The sequence below is a fragment of the Ornithorhynchus anatinus genome, chromosome 7, assembly GCF_004115215.2.
Source record: "Ornithorhynchus anatinus isolate Pmale09 chromosome 7, mOrnAna1.pri.v4, whole genome shotgun sequence".
Classification (NCBI taxonomy): Eukaryota; Metazoa; Chordata; class Mammalia; order Monotremata; family Ornithorhynchidae; genus Ornithorhynchus; species Ornithorhynchus anatinus.
Window position 1 is genome coordinate 27,283,169 of NC_041734.1, and position 17,740 is coordinate 27,300,908.

Consider the following 17,740-nt stretch of genomic DNA (forward strand, 5'->3'; position numbering starts at 1 on the left):
TTTATTACATGTCAACCAGTACAGCCCCTGTGGAATAACAGACTAAATAAAGAACCTTTAAGGATATTACAAGCCTGTATCCAAATCAACCAAATAACTAGTGATTAGCTCTACTGTAGACCTTATAAAAAGGGGATTAACTATGGGGATGTTGAAATTGTGTTAACTTTTAAATGGAAATTACAAAAAAAATCAGTTTCTGCCTTCTGGGGAGACTTAAATAAAATGGATCCCCAGAGTCCAGATTATCTTGCCAATGACCTCTCACCCCTAGCCTGTCTCTGGCCTGGAACATCCTCTCTGTTCATATCTGATAAACAATTACTCTCTCCATCTTCAAAGCCTTATTTAAAGGCACATCTCCAAGAAGCCTTCCCTGACTAATGCCTCACTTCCACTTCTCCTACTCCCTTCTGCATCACCCTTGCACTTTGATTTGTTTCCTTTACTCACCCCTCCTTCAGCCCCATTGCACTTACATACATATCCCTAGTTTATTTTTATTTACTAATGTCTGTCTCCCATTGTGGACTGTAAGCTCCTTGTGGACAGTGATCATGTCTACCAATTCTGTAATACTGTTAATATTGTACTCTCACAATCCCTTAGTACAATGCTCTGCATATACTAAATGCTCAATAAATACACTTGTCTGATTGGTTGATCTCCTGCATTCATTCATTCATTCATTCAATCATATTTATTGACATCTCACAGACCACTACTCTCCCCATCTTCAAACCCTACTAAAATCACATTTCCTCCAGGAAACTTGCCCTGATTAATTTTTTATCTTCCACCTTATATCCCTCACTATGGCACCAGCTATAATATTAAGCCCTTATCCCCTAAGATCTTTGACATTCACTCATCCCCACCTCCACAGCACTTATATATCTGTCCTAATACTTGGTTGCATCTTCCTACCTGTATTTTCCTTTAATGTCTATATCCTGAGGGTGGAAATTGAATACTTACTCAGTTGTACTTTCCCAAGTGGTTAATAAAGAGCTCTGCACAGAGTAAATGCTCAGTAAATGCTAATGATTGATAGAATGGGCTGAAGTACTCATTTCAAGTGAGCAGAAGGCTTTGGATAATTAATTTGTCCTTTGGATGGTTAGGCAAATAGTGTCAACCATAATCACCTCCAGTCAATTTGGAGGCAAATCCTGGTGCATCTCACTAGCCAAAAAGACTAAGACAAACCACCTTGCAAACTATAGGACAAGGAGAGGACAACAACACTTAGAAAGCAGCATGGCTTAGTGGAAAGAGCATGGGCCTGGGAGTCAGAGGACGTGGGTTCTAATCCTGGTTCTACTACTTACCAGCTATGTGATCTTGGGCTAGTCTTTTAACTTCTAATCCTGGTTCTACCACTTACCTGCTATGTGATCTTGGGCCAGTCTTTTAACTTCCATGTGACCCAGTTTCTTCATCTGTTAAAATAGAATTAAAACCCACTCTCTACTTACTTAGACGGTGAGCCCCATGTGGGACAGGGACTCTGTCCAACTTGATGATTTCATATCTACCCCAGAGCTTAGTATGTGCTTGGCACATGGTAAGCACTTAATAAATACCATCATTAGAATTATTATCATTAAAGTAAAAACTGGTTGGAGGACTATACCCATATTTTTGTCTGAATCTTCAATGAATTCTTCAGCTGGTTTAGAACACAAGACACATCTTGGGGTAGGGATTATCTCATTCCTATGGGCTGTAGATTGAATTTCATCCCAAGGGGCCAATTCAGTCAGTCAATCAGTCAGTCAATCATATTTATTGAGTATTTATTGTGTGCAGAAGACTGTACTAAGTGCTTGGAAGAGTACAATATGACAATGAATGAGAACAAAGCAATTGTAACATGTACCTTGTCACTGATGATTCCATAGAAAAATATTTCATTCCCCAAACCAGTTTGGCTCTCTTTCTAAGAGTGAAGGCAATGAGCCCACCAATGGAGCAAAACATTCTAGAGTCCCTGAGCCAATTGGGCAGCAGAACAAGACAGCTCTCAGCTTCCAATGGTAACCACTCTGCTTGGCAGAATGCTCCTATCTTACTTACGCAGTCCATAGCACTGTTGGCTATGCCCACAGTGCCATGGGTACCCATTTCCCAGCCCCTGAACTTAGTCAAGTTTGTTTGCCTTGCTTCAGTCAAACCAACTGGGAAATACAGTGCATTCAAATGCAATGACCTGGCTCCTTGGCTGCCAACATCTCATACTCAACACTAAGGTCAGGTCTGGGAAAATAATGATAATATTAATAATTTATATTATTATATAACAATAATAAATAATAATAATATATGTTAAAAACTCAGTGTGTGCCAAGAACTGTATTAAGTGTTAGGGTAAACGGAGAAGCAACATGGTATAGTGGATAGAGCCCAAGCCTGGGAGTTAGAAGGTCTTGTGTTCTAATCCCAGCTCCACCACTTCTCTGCTGTGTGACCTTGGGCAAGTCACTTAACTCCTCTGTGCCTCAGTTACCTTATCTGTAAAAAATGGGGATTAAGAGTGTGAACCTAATGTGGGACAGGGACTGTGTCTAGTCTGATTAACTTGTATCTATCCCGGTGCTTAGAAAAGTGCTTGGCACATAGAAAGTGCTAAACAAGTACCATTATCATTATTATTATTATTATTATTATAGATAGGTTGGACACAGTCCCTGTCCCATATGGGGCTCACAGTCTAAGTAGAGAGAGTGGGATTTTGTTTCCACTGGGGCACAGGGAAGTTAAATGACTTCCCCAAGATCATAATGCAGACAAGAAGTAGAGCCAGGATTAGAGCCCATGTTCTCTGACTCCCAGGTCCGAGCTCTTTCCATTAGGCCATGTTGCGTCAACCTTTAATTTCAATGAAGATGTGTACTTAGTAGAGACAAGGAGCATGTGAAGATAAATAAATGATAGAAGGCAGCATGGACTTGCACTTCCCTTCCATAACTCCTTTTTCATAAGAAAATTACAAGAAAAGCCAAAGGAATTAAAGAACACAGGCACAGTGTTAGGTTCCATAGTACTTGACTACGTATTTAAGGTTCCATAGTACTTGACTACGTATTTATAAAGAACTCTAACGTAAATGTCATCTATTTGGTTTATTGCCCAGTCCTAGAAACCTCAATACTGGAAAGTATGGATTCAAGTCACACAGGTTTAATAAATACAAAGACTTCTGCTGATCAGTGGATACCCCGGCATGAGCTGCAATCAGGAACATATTTCAAAATTAAATGTTTAAAACCCACCAGTGCAACCTCATGGAAAAAACACAGGACTGGAAGTCAGGAGACCTGGGTTCTAATTCTGGTTCTGCCATATGACAGCTGTATGACCTCAGGTGAGTTGTACTGTGTCTAACCTGATTATTTTGTCTCTTTCTCAGTGCATAACACATAATAAATGCTGAAAAAATACTATTATTGTCATCATCATTATTATTACAAGGATTGGATTAGCCAGTTCCATCTCAGGACATCTGGTCCTTCCCTGCCCAGCACTGACTACAAAAAGAAAATGCTGTTGTCTAAATGTGGGAGCTGATTGGGGCACTTCCTGGAACCTAAGACCCAAATATATTCGCTTCAGGCAACTATGTACTTGGCCTTTAAGGCTCTCCTCTGAAAAACTGTGCTGACTTCCTTGTCTCCTTCTCTCTGCACTCCAATCCATACGTTATTCTGTAGCCTGGAACTTTTTCCTAAAAAAAAAGTCAATCCATGTCTCCCCTCCCTCAAAAATCTCCAGTGGTTTCATAGATCTCCTCATTAAGAAGAAATTCATCACCATTGGCTGCAAGACACTTCCCTTCATACCTAACCTCATTTCTTTCCCACTACAACCTGCTTGCAAGCTTTACTCTAATGCCAGCCTATATATTCTGCCTCAATCTCTTGTCTCTCATTGATGAGCCACTGTTTATGTCCTCCTTCTAGCTTGGAACTCTCTCCCTCTTTATATCCTACAGACCACCACTCTTCCCATATCCAAAGGCCTACTAAAATTCTATCTCCTCCAAGAAGGCTCCCCTACGTAACCTCTCATTGCCCCACTTTATTCATCCTTCTTTCTGTATTGCCTATGTACATGGGCTCGAACCCCTTAAACACTTTGATACTCACCCCACTCCAATCCCACAGCACTTATATACATCATCTTTATAGTCTGCTGCTTCCCCTACCTGTAATTTATTTTTAACAACTTTGTCTCCCCACTAGATTGTAAGCTTCCTGCGGGCAAGGATCATATCTGTTATCACTATTGCACTCTTCGAAACACTTAATACAGTACTCTGCAAACAGTAAACTCTCAATAAATAACACTGATAGAGTAATTGATATGCAAAGTCAACAAAACCATCCTGTTTGCCAGCCCCCAGAAGGGTTCCTGCATTTGCTTCCAGAAGGTTCTGTCCTGTGCTGCTTTAAATGGCAGAACAATCTCTCTGTTCTTGTGGATCCCAGTGTCTCCAAGCACTGAATGAGCTTTAGACAGTGATGATCATGCTGAGGCTGGAGAACAGATCCACCATTTTAAATTAAGCAAAATCTGAGAGTGGGATAAGATTTAATAAAGGTTCTCCTGGAGGAATCGCTAACCTCAGACCTTTGCAGATTCCTCTTTCATAAATTTCCCTTGGTGCAATCATTCACATTGCTCTGAACTGAAAACTCTTAGAAAAAAAGATCCACAGATTTATTGGCCTGGAATGCCATTTCAGTTTCTAAATTAACCATTCGGTGACATTGCTAACCCTGGTTTAGAAATCACTCAGGTGGAAAACACAAAGTCAGTCCAGCGTTTTACGGCTCCCTTTGGATCCTTGGATTCACATTGGCTATGCTAGGATTTCTCGGCTACGGTTAGGGGGAAAGGGACTGGGGAGAAAATGGAAGCGAGGCAGATGTTACCTAGCATGCTGAGGTAACGTGGAATGGCCCATCCAAGGGTAGTAAATGCAGTCATGGCTAGTGGGGCCTCTACACCTGCAGGCAATCACAGAACAAAGAATGTCACTCGCCAGCCTCAGAGCCAAGCACACACATGCCCCCTTGCTCACGCAAAGATGGTAAAGAAGGGCTAGCATGGCAAGCAAGCACACCAAGTACCTATCCATCAGGCCGATGCAGTCTTCAATTCTTGAGCCAATGCACCTGCAGCAAGCCCAGCATTCAAAACAGAAAGGAGAAATTGGTCAGATGTGGGCCGAAGGAAAAGAAATATGAACACCCCATGGGTTGGACTCATAATGATCACTCTCAATGGAGCCGAGGAAGCCTGAAATGAAAGCCTGGAGCCAGGGACTCCTATTTGATGTGCACACAGCAAGCAGCGGTGACCTTCAGTGGAGGAACCTGCATCGAGAAGGCCTGAATATCTCAAGTCGATAGGCCCTGCCCAGGCCGTTTTGGTGTTTGGTCAACTGAAAGCAAAATACCATTCAAAGACATATTTGTCTACTTGGGCTCTTTCACGTCAGATCATCCTCTGAAGATTGAACTGGGGGTTTGTTTTGGGACACGGAGCACTGTTGGGCTTTTCTGCTGTTCTCAGACCAAATCTGCCGTCCTGCAGTCCGTCGCTGGCTTGGCAGGGGCCTTGAAAGCACTCTGATCCTTAAATACACCTCTACTTACAAAGCAAATTAACTGGTCTCATTTGCATGCCAGTTCAAGCAGACACTGTCTTTAACCATCACAGCAGAATCACAGGTGAACAAAAATTGATTTTTGTGTGTGTGTCAACTGCCACCAGACGTACTCAGACAGAAACAGATAAACACACTCTTTGGGTAAACACATAAATAATTAAAGTCCAAGTAGCTAAAAATCCTCTGAAGTTTACACTGATATGCAGTTTGTTCTGCATTCAGAATTGACAGTCACTGAAAAGCTTTTAAAATGTGCCATTTGAGGCATTTTTTTCTGTCCTTCAGAAGCTGCATTTGCAAGATTTTCCTTTCTTCCAAGTGTATCTTCCTCCTGGAGTTCCTCCCAGCCTTTGGGCTTATGGCTCTCAGTATTTTTCAAATCACCAGTTTGAATTAGAGTCATTACATTGGTTCAGAACAATGAACTAATTTTTCTAATTGGGGAAATCAGGTCAGTGTCACATTCAACATCTAATAACGGCCCAGTATAAATATGTGACTCAATGTGCCCAGCTTCTCAATGAAATAGCAATTCTCTCTTTTTCACTGAGAGATCTGCAAATATTTCACAATAAGAACCAGTCTTAAAGCTCAGCATACAACATTTTATCTTTAATATTTTCAGTAAACATGACTTGAAACTGTCTCTCTTTTCTTGGGAGTCAGAGGTCATGGGTTCTAATCCTACCTCTGCCACTTGTCAGCTATGTGACTTTGGACAAGTCACTTAACTTCTCTGGGCAACAGTTGCCTCACCTGTAAAATGGGAATGAAGCCCAGCTGAATTATTGTGTCAGCCTTCTCTCTGATCTCCCTTCCTCCTGTCACTCCCCTCTCCAGTCTATTCTTCATTCTGCTGCTCAGATCATCTTCCTGCAGAAACACCCTGGGCATGTCACTCCCCTCCTTAAAAACCTCTGGTGGTTGCCTATCAACTTCCGCACGAAACAAAAACTTTTCACTCTAGGCTTCAAGGTTCTCCACAACCTTGCCCCCTCCTACCTCTCCTTCCTGCACTCTTTCTACTGCCCACCCCATAGGCTCCTCTCCTCTGCCACCCACCTCCTTACTGTCCCCCATTCTCGCCTCTCCCATCGTTGACCTTTGCGCCACATCCTCCCGCTGTCCTGTAATGCCCTCCCTCCTCACCTCTGCCAAACTAACTCTTTTCTTCTCTTCAAAGCCCTACTGAGAGCTCAACTCCTCCAAGAGGCCTTCCCAGACTGAGCTTCCCCTTTTCCCTCTGCTCCCTTTGCTGCTCCTCTACCCTCCCTTCACCTCCCCTCAGCTAAGCCCCCTTTTCCCCCCCTTTCCCTCTGCTCCTCCCCCTCTCCCTTCTCCTCCCATCAGCACTGTGCTCATCCACTTGTTTGTATATATTTTTATTACCCTATTTATTTTGTTAATGAGATGTACATCCCCTTGATTCTATTTATTGCTATTGTTTTTGTATGTCTGTCTCCCCCGATTAGACTGTAAGCCCATCAATGGGCAGGGATAGTCTCTACCTGTTGCTGAATTGTACATTCCAAGCGCCTAGTACAGTGCTCTGTGCATAGTAAGCGCTCAATAAATACTATTGAATGAATGAATGAATGACACCCTGATTAGCTTGTATCTACCCGAGTGCTTAGAACAGTGCTTGGCACATAGTAAGTGCTTAACAAATGTCATCACTATTATTATTATCATTCTCTTACTGTCACTTTCTGTCAGTCTCTTCCTCTCTCTTTCCTCCTCTCTCCCTGACACACCTTCCGACTCCTGAATTCTGGTTACCTAGATTGCTTGCAGACCTAGTTTTTGGTAGTTCTTCAATGATCTGGTAAAAGTTCCCTATAATCCCTAAAGAAACATAGTTTGTTTCTGGATTTGCGATCTTGATAACCAATTCTTAAGGGAAAGCTTGAGGATGCATAAGGAATGATGGACTTTGGGGAATCCAAAAAAGAATGCTTGAGGATGGGGGAAATGGGGAGAAGAGAATGAGCAGAAGCTCCTCAATTTCTTTCTGCCTCTCTCTCAGCCAGCTCCAAATTACTCCTGGCTGACTCAAAGTCATGAGCCCCTAGGAGTTGCTCAGAACTGGCACAATCTGGCTCTGGTGATATTTTCCTGGTAATCTGAGGTCAGTCTTTCCCCAAAGTTGACCTGTGCCTTAAATGAATTGGGACAGGTATTGGAGTGCAAGTAACGAGAGACTCTCTAAGTTCAGATCACTCATTGGTTCAAGAGTCCTAAATCCCCAAATCCTTCCCAAACAAGGAATTGACATATGCAGCTGACCTTATGGGATCTAGAAATTTCCAGAACAAGTCAAGAGAACTACTCGCTTGACTTTGGCAGATCACAGGAAGAAAAAGTCTCTGAAGACACTCACTCAAGGTGCAAACCTTTGGAAAAGAGCACCAAGATAAAATATACTATGTAGAAGAATGTTACATTAATGTAACTAGCTCAGTGCAGAAGGGCAAATTGGGCTTTTCATTTGATAATGGTATCTTGAAACCCTATAGAGTGGCTGATCTGACCTAGTGGAAAGAGCACAGGACTGTGAATCGGCAGACTTGGCTTCTAATCCCAGATCCATCACTTGTTTGCTGTGTTAACTTGGGCAAGTCACTAAATTTCTCTTTGCCTAAATTCCCTCATCTGCAAAACAGGATTCAGTGCCGAATTCCCCTCTTAGACTGTGAGCTCCATGTGGGACCCGATTATCTTCTATCAATCCAGCACTTAGTATAGTTCTGGGTACATATTTACACTTCCTGGAGGCCAGGGGAAGGTAGCACAGTGACTCTCCTGGCTTCCTTCTCCCTCTACTAAGTGTGGAGACCAGTGGAATTGGTCATCACAGAGCTTACCAGCATAGTGAAATGCTGGCCCTAATCCTTGACAACCATTATCAGGGTTGCTTATGGCAGCCATTGGGACTCAACCAACTTTTGAGTATGAGGGAGTGATGCAGACATCATGCGGATGATTTTTTTTTCAGAAACCCTTTAAATGGAGATTTATGTTAAGAATGGGTCTTCTGAAAATCAAATTTAGTAGGTGGTTGGCCATATTACCCTTTGAGTCACATGGAAGACCTCTTACAGTCTCAAGATCAAACTAGGCCAACCCAGGCCTCTGCCACACAAACTTGTGAACAAAAGCCATCATTAGCTTCAGCACTTCAGTACCACCACAGCATCTATCATTCATCTCTAATTGGCAGCTCTTGCCAAAGTGGCTATTCAGTTCCCTCAGAAAGAGATCTCTGCCTTGTTATATTTAGGGATCTTGGTTCCAAACCTTCCCAGGAACACATCTGAAACTGCTAATACACCCTTATGGACCAAGTGAAACTCTGCAATCGCTAAAGGAGAGGGAGGTCGAGGCTAGCACATGCTTGGAAACCACAGAGGGCTGAGTCGAACTGAAGCAGAAATACTTGGTCAGGAAATCATTGAAATCATCTCTGCCTATGGCACTCCGCTGTTGAAAGAATGTCATTTTCTGTTCACTTGCAGTTCCCAGGTGGCCTAGTGAAATTTGGTCTCAATTATACCTTCTCCTTTCTTCTCGCCAGAAGCCTGACTGAGGGAAATTGATCTTTTTGGTGGAATTTCCTACTTCTGTGTTCCCCTAATATGTATTTTCTTTTATTACATAACTGGTGATTTGAAAGAGCTGAGAGGAAGACACATGGGCCACAGATCCAGGCTGTCTCAGCGATCTCACTTTCATTTCCCTAATGGCGCCATTGTAATTAGATTTGCAAAAACAGCAAAAGGTCTCATTTTGAATGGCAACAGCTGTTGACATCAACATTATATTGAATAATTTACTGGTTTAATTTTAGCTGCAAAACAATAAAACCCTCTTGTGGATGATTATTTTAGCAGGCAGGTTTTCTTCCTCTGCCACTGACTCTCCCTCCTGTTCCTCTCTTCGTTGTTCCAGTTAGGTCTCCAGAAAAGCACTTTTTGACTCAAGTCTTCCACAGACATTTGGTGCCTTTGGTGCAAAGCTGCTGTATCACTGTTTTGGTCTTTATTTCCTGAGTTCTGGGTGAATAAATCAGATGAGATTAGTATGACTGTCACTCAAAAAAGTGATTTCCACTCGGTCTTGAGATGCTGGAACTGGCTGAAACATCTGGAAATTGGAGTGCTCTTCTTCAGAAAGAAACAGTATTAGTTTACCTGTATCCATTGTCAGCTGGTCTCCAACTGGCATGGCAGTTCTGTATATATTGCATTTTCCTCCCAGGCCCAAATAAGTGCCAACAGGAAGAGGTGAAGAAACAGGGATTCCAGATCTATTAGCATAGCTAAGGGAAAGTGCTCTTGTGAGAATTCAGAAGGAAAACAGAAAACACACCCCTCAAAACAATGGTCCTAGTCTTCCAAAAAGAGCCTGCTTGGCTGTCAGAAGGAGAAAGCCATCATTTCTCAGGAATGCAATATTTCTTTGCAATGAAGTCTGCCTTCATGCCTTTACTGAAATGAAGGGAAGCCCTCTAATCCTCTCTCAAGTCACTAAGGGGACCAAGGAGCTGAGGGAGGGAGGAAATCCAAGTTGTAGAAATTATTTCACCCAATAAATGACTGCGGCAGAGCTCAATTCATCTCTTTTCTGGAAGGTGGGAAGGTGGCAGTATTCTGCATTGGAGACAAACCTCAGGTCAGTCGAATTGTCAGGGTGCTTCTTCAGGATTGGCAACGCCTTCAGCTGTGGTCATCTCTTTCAGCTGGGAAGAGGGTGCAGACCTAAGAATGTTTCATTGCTATGTTGGTGGATCTCCGTGGCTCAATATGTTAATCCCTTGTGTTGGGCTGGCAGCAAAAGAAGGCTCCAGAGCTTTGTTCTTGCGAAGGAGAGTCTCACTCTCCAAGCAGTCAGACCATCAAGGGCAGCCAGGGAAACAGAAATCTAAATCAACATTTTCCATAAGCTGAAAACTCAGGGCCCCAGTCCCCTCCCCTCCTCCTATCCCATTTCCTAGTGGAATTTAGAAGGATCGTTTTACATCATCACCCCAGGAGGAGAGCTGCAACTTGTATGAAAGCACTGTTGGAATCATGAGAATCCCGGGAGAAAGTGAAGTCCTTTTCCTCCTTCAACTTGGTCTCGCACTGCAGCCCAAATGGCTCCGTCAATCAGTCTTGGTGTCTAATCAGAGCAAAACAGCATTGATGTGAATGACCATAGAGGCTCAAGGCATTCTGGGAATCGCCAGAAGGTGTTGCCTCAGCCCAAAGGCAAGGGAAAGCTTACCCCTGGGTGCAGTTTGGATGGCATGGGTGGCATTCCCGATCCTGGTCTGCATACTTGAAAATGAAGCTGTTCGCCCCCTGAAGACCATCTGGGCATTTTTCCACACAATTTGGCCCATCCTTGAAGTGGGAGCACTTGGTACAGTTGTCTGGCCCCTGTGGGAGGGAAAGGAAAGGAAGAAAAAGAAAGAAAAAGAAGTGTGCTAAATCAACTCTGAAATGTCACTGAAATCAATTGTGCAGTGCTCTAGGTGCTGGATCCTCACAGAAAACGGAACACATACTCGGCTTAATGAATAGGGATTTAGCTGTGTGGTTCCAATTAACTTTCCTGAATCACAAAACCAAATCCTGGTTCACTGTACTAGAAACATGGCCCTGTGGAGTATTTACATTTTTGTTTTTATTCATATGGATTTGGGGGAAAGATTTTAAATGAACCCAAGTGGCTGGCTAGCTCCTTGAAGAATTCCTTTTGTGGCCATTTTAAACTGAAACTTAGCAAAGAGTGCCAGTGAAATTTTGAGGAAATGACATCAGCTATCTTTGTGTGACCTGTTTTCAGTGACATCAATGGCAATGAACAACAATATATCAACTGTCAACTAAGATAGACTTGCTTTACAAACAGTCAACTATATTAGGGCATTTGAAATATGCACTGGAGTTCTGAAATTCCAAATGGAGGATACAGTAAAAATTATAATTCTAATTGTAATATTTGTTCAGCCGTTTATTACCTGCCAAGCACTGAACTGTGGGGGAACAGTATGATCCAGTGGTTCACTCTCCCTGTCCCAACTGAGACTCACAGCCTAAGGGTAGGGAGAAGACATATTTAATCCCCAATTTACAGATGAGGAAAGTAAGGTACAGAAGAGTTAAGTGACTTGCCCAAGATCACACAACATGCAAGTGACAGAGCTGGGATAGTGTGCGCTGATAGATAGCTAAACATGACACACATAAGAAGCAGTATTGCCTAGTGGGAAGAGCCCAAGCTTGGGAGTCAGTTTCTAATCTCGGCTCTGCCACTTGACTGCAGTGTGACGTTGGACAACTCATTCAACTTCTCTTTGCCTCAGTTATCCCACCTATAAAATGGGGATTGAGACTGTGAGTCTGATGTGGGACAAGGACTCTGTCCTACCTGCTTTCCTTGTATCCATCCCACCGCTTAGTATAGTGCCTGGCATGGTGCTTAACGAATATCACAATTATTACTATTTCAGATGTTAGAATGATGACAGCATGCTATGCTTTTGAAACACATACTACAGGAATTACATTTGCTTTATGGGAAGACATTCAGACAGGTCAAGGAAATTAACTTATTTCTAGGTACCACCAGTCTTTATTAATGTGAAACCAGTAAGGATCTCACAAACACCTTTAATCACCAAGAGAAACTGAGTACTACTATGAAAAAATCTGTGTGTCCTGACATTCATTCATTCAATAGTGTTTATTGAGTGCTTACTATGTCCAGAGCACTGTACTAAGTGCTTGGAATGTACAATTTGGCAACAGATAGAGACAATCCCTGCCCATTGATGGGCTTACAGTCTAGTTGGGGGAGACAGGCAAACAAAAACAAGACAATTTAATTACAATAAATAGAATCAAGGGGATGTACACCTCATTAACAAAATAAATAGGGTAACAAAAATATGTACAAATGAGCACAGTGCTGAGGAGAGGGGAAGGGAGAGGAGGAGGAGCAGAGGGAAAGGGGGGGAAGGGAGCTTAGCTGAGGACAGGTGAAGCAGAGGCAGAGAGGCAGCAAAGGGAGCAGAGGGAAAAGGGGAAGCTCAGTCTGGGAAGGCCTCTTGGAGGAGGTGAGCTCTCAGTAGGGCTTTGAAGAGAAGAAAATAGTTAGTTTGGCGGAGGTGAGGAGGGAGGGCATTCCAGGATAGCGGGAGGACGTGGGCCAAGGATCGACAGCAGGATAGTCGAGAACGGGGGATGGTGAGGAGGTGAGCGGCAGAGGAGCGGAGCGTGCGGGATGGGCAGTAGAAAGAGAAGGGAGGAGAGGTAGGAGGGGACAAGGTGATGGACAGCCTTGAAGCTTAGAGTGAGAAGTTTTTGTTTCATGCGGAGGTTGATAGGCAACCATCGGAGGTTTTTAAGGAGGGGAGTGACATGCCCAGAGCGTTTCTGCAGGAAGATGATCTGGGCAGCAGAATGAAGAATAGACTGGAACGGGGAGAGACAGGAGGAAGGGAGATCAGAGAGAAGGCTGACACAATAATCCAGCCGGGATATTATGAGAGCCTGTACCAGTAAGATAGCTGTTTGGGTGGAGAGGAAAGGGTGGATCTTAGTGATATTATAAAGGTGATACCGACAGGTCTTGGTGAGGGACTGGATGTGTGGGGTGAATGAGAGAGCTGAGTCAAGGATGACACCAAGGTTGCGGGCTTGAGAGACGGGAAGGATGGTCGTACCATCCACAGTGACAGGAAAGTCAGGAAGGGAGGACAGGGCTTGGGAGAGAAGATAAGGAGCTCAGTTTTGGACATGTTAAGTTTTAGCTGGTGGGCAGACATCCAGGTGGAGGCATCCTGGAGGTAGGAGGAGATACAAGCCTGAAGGGAGGGGGGGAGAATGGGGCGGAGATGTAGATTTGTGTGTCATCTGCATAACGATGATAGTTGAAGACGTGAGAGCAAATGAGTTCACCAAGGGAGTGAGTGTAGATGGAGAACAGAAGAGGGCCAAGAACTGACCTTTGAGGAACCCCTACAGTTATTAGATGGGAGGGGGAGGGGGAGCCTGTGAAGAAGCCCGAGAATGAACGGCCAGAAAGATAAGAGGAGAACAGGGAGAGGATGGAGTCCATGAAACCAAGGTGAGATAACGTGTGGAGGAGAAGGGGATGGCCTACAGTGTCAAAGGCAGCTGAGAGGTCGAGGAGGATTGGAGTAGGAGCCATTGGATTTGGCAAGAAGGAGGTCATGGGTGACCTTTGAGAGAGCAGTCTTGGTAGAGTGGAGGGGATGGAAGCCAGATTGGAGGGGATCCAGGAGAGAATTGGAGATAAAGGAATTCTAGGCAGTGAGTGTAGACGACTCATTCTAGGAGCTTGGAAAGGAAGGGTAGGAGGGAGATAGGGCAATAACTGGAAGGGTAAGTGGGGTTGAGAGAGGGTTTTTTTAGGATGGGGGAGACATGGGCATGTTTGAAGGCAGAGGGGAAGAAGCCATTGGAGAGTGAGCGGTTAAAGATAGAAGTTAAGGAGGAGAGGAGGGAAGGGGTGATGGTTTTTATAAGGTGAGAGGGAATGGGGTCTGAAGCAGAGGTGGAGGGGGTGGCACTTGAAAGGAGGGAGGAGATCTCCTCTGAGCAATACTACAGGGAAGGATGGGAAATTAGGGGAGACGGTTGGGGGGGGCGGGGGGAGGCAGAAGGGGGAGGGGTGACTTTGGGGAGCTCAGACCTGATTGTGTTAATTTTCGTGATGAAGTAGGTGGCCAGATCGTTGGGGGTGAGGGATGGGGGTGGCAGGAGGAACAGGGGGCCTGAGGAGAGAATTAAAGGTCCAGAACAATTGGTGGGGGTGACGGGCATGGGTGTCAATGAGGGACGGAAAGAAGTTTTGCCTGGCGGAGGAGAGGGCAGAGTTAAGGCAGGAAAGGATAAAGTTGAAATGGATAAGGTTTGCTTGGTGCTTGGACCTTCGCCAGCAGTGCTCAGCAGCTCGAGCAAAATAATGCTCTTAATGGATTTATTGCATGCTCAAACGTTATATCTCCCATGGCAACTATGATACCTGTATATAACACATCATTATTTGATTTTAGGAATTAATAGCATTATAAATGACAATCATTTTGACAATGATTATGGCGTACTTTAGCACTTCCAGTAATCTCAACAAGCAAAACAGTATCGGATAGGTTTAAACCCAAATGCACCTAAAACTGAGGGCAGTACGGCCTAGTGGAAAGATCCCGGGCAACCAAATCAAAGCATCTAGGTTATATCCTGGCACTGTCACTTGTCTGCAGTGTGATCTTGCACAAGTCACTAACTTCTCTGTGCCTCAGTTATCTCATCCATAAAATGGTGATTAAGAATGTAAACATCCTGTGAGATATGGATTGTCTTCAACCTGATTAGCTTGTATCTACTCCAGCACTTAGTACACTGCCTGAAACAGAGTAAGTGCTCAACAAATCCCATCACATAATAAAACAGCAACAACAAAAACAAACACAAACAGAACAAACAACAGAATCTATCTTCTGCTAAAACTGAAGAAGATGTATACAAAAGGGATTCTGAGATTTGCAGATGCTATTGGTCATCTCTGATTTTAAGAGGTAAAGAAATCATGAAGCATCTTGTTTTCTGTTCTCTGAGGATTTTACCTTTGAGTAACGACTGTTTAAATATATTCTAAAGCTTTATGAACAATAGCAGAATGCTGGTAGCAAACTTTCCCTGAACATATGCAGGACAGAGATGATCCTGAATTATTTACCCGGACACCTGAGTGTTATTTCCATTTAGCAGTGGTTGAAGTTAAAGCCAATACTGGGCTTCAGCTGATAGGGCTTAGAGATAAAATGGAATCACCTTAGCTAAATTTTTAGGACAGGATTTTTCTATTCCTATGTCTCACTCTACTTCCATCACCTAATCACCTTGAAAACTTTCAAAGTGTGACGATGAGCCATTTTGATGGCAGAGGCTAAAAGCATGAAAGCATCTGTTTTGTTGGGACTGTCTGATCAGACAAATGCCATTGCAATACTGCCTACAATCATTCAGAGACCTGGTAACTGCCCCATCTGATCCATTCTCTGTCACCAGTGGAATAAAGCAGGAATGCATATTGACTTCAGGAAGTTCAATTTATTTTAGGCAGCAATACTGGACCATACAAGAAGAGACCTGGGGGAAGACAATAGAATATCCTTCCGCTTCTCTGGGAAACCATCTACCTCAACAGGCTGTGAGCATCATCCAAATTCAATTCATTACTTCATTCAATCATATTCATTGAGCACTTGCTGTATGCAGAGCACTAGACTAAGCGCTTGGGAGAGTACAATACAACAACAAACAGTAACATTCCCTGCCCAGATTCCCTGCCTGGATTCCAGCTCCAGAGTTACAACTTCTGACAATTCAACCTACGGCTACCTATTATAACCGCGTAAAACCCCCAGAAGATTCATCCAGCGGCACAGGGCTGGGGACAAAGGAGATGGGGGAGAATTGACCCAGGATCGGGGGGAAGACCTCTCATAGCTCCTCCTTGAGCTGGTCCCGATTCTCATCCCAGTCCCAGTCCTGGTCACGGCCTCAGCCCCACAGTCACATGGGGTTCCGATGCAATGAATCAATAAATCATCCCCCAAGCCAGACTAACACACATCTGCAGCTTACCCCAAACCACATTCTTCACAAGTATAGTACTGTGCTCATAAAAGAGTTTCACCATCAGTGGTTCAATTAGGATAATCATAATTAAAATGTCAACTTGAAGAAACCTTACATTTCTGAAAAAATTCAAAAGAAAACCTGAGAGTTCTAGAATTTCTGGAAAGAAATGAAAATGCATTTCTGATAAGCACATCATAACCAATCAGCTTCTAAAGCCCATAGGAGCAACTGGTTTGCTTGAACAGACAAATATCTGTACAGACAAGTATGGATCACTTTTGTCCTAAGAGGCTTGACAGATAAAGGAAGGTGTGTCCAGCAGAAACCAAAATTGCAGGAAGCCTGGTAAGAAACGGTGTGGAAGTAGTCAGACAACAGAGACTAGAAATCAGTCCAGCTGTTGCCTCTGACACTGCTGTCACTTCTGCTGCTTCTGCTTTTGTCACCTGTTCCCCGGGGTTTGGGCATCCACTGGGCTCCCAGCAAGAAGCCTAGCAGTAGAAGGGGATGGTAAAGAATAAGTGACATGGGACTGATAGTGGCTGCCAGAACAAGGAATGTTTATATTATTCCCGTGATTGTGTGGAGTGGGTGCATATTACTGGAAATTTGTAGTGTGGGGTGAGATGTCAGGTCTTCCCACTGGAATGTAAGCTCTTTGAGGGCACGATTATCTACATTCTCTATTGTTTTCTCCCAAGTACTTAGTACAGTGCTTTATATACTCTTAACAAATACAACTGATCAATTTAGAGGTAGGTTATAATGTCTTTACTTAATTTATGCCAAAACTGGATATATTTATTAGGGATGAAAAATAAAAAGGTGAAGCCAACTTCTTCCTATCCCCCTGTACTGAAGAAACCTGACTTTACAGGGAGCTTGTTGGCCAGGCCAGAGGAGGAGTGAGAGAGCTTTCCAATTGTTGATTAAATTTCACTTAGAACAAGTGGAACAGCCAGTTTGAAATGGGAAGAAAAAGTCACAAAGGATTAGAACTTCAGGGTGTAATTTGGAAAGCCATCTGGAAATGGCAATGCTTAACGAAGTTGACTCAAAACACCCAAATCCTTTTTATATACAAATGTGAAAATGTGGAACACAAACAGCCTTTCTTCTAAAATCATTTTTCTGAGACTTGAATGAACTCCAAGGGGAAGTTTGGCAGAGCCAATTCCAAGAAAGATCTGGGTCTGAAGAGGGAAACCTATGCCAAATTTTTCTGGAGCATGGAGTTCCAGTCACCCTTTCTTGCAATAACAATAATCACAATAATAATGATGATAATATTTCTTACATGCTTACTATATATTAAACACTGTACTAACTCCTGGGGTAGATACAGGATAATTAGGTCAGACACAGTTCCTGTCACAAAAAGAGCTCACAGACTAAGAACAGGTAA

At 43.4% G+C, this 17,740-nt stretch overlaps 1 protein-coding gene across 5 annotated transcripts in view; it reads right to left on the minus strand.

Annotated features, from left to right (window-relative positions):
* ERBB4 (erb-b2 receptor tyrosine kinase 4) overlaps window positions 1-17,740 on the minus strand; it is a 1,160,668-nt gene that overhangs the window by 256,511 nt on the left and 886,417 nt on the right. For 2 of the 5 annotated variants that reach the window (XM_029069453.2, XM_029069456.2), the window contains exons 15-16: window positions 10,943-11,097; window positions 5,136-5,180 (exon numbers count right to left, since the gene is read on the minus strand). In XM_029069453.2, the coding sequence (XP_028925286.1) occupies window positions 5,136-5,180; window positions 10,943-11,097 (200 nt within the window). Of the gene's footprint in view, window positions 1-4,937; window positions 5,013-5,135; window positions 5,181-10,942; window positions 11,098-17,740 lie in introns of all 5 variants that reach the window. The other 3 variants (XM_029069454.2, XM_029069452.2, XM_029069455.2) reach the window with 2 other exon arrangements.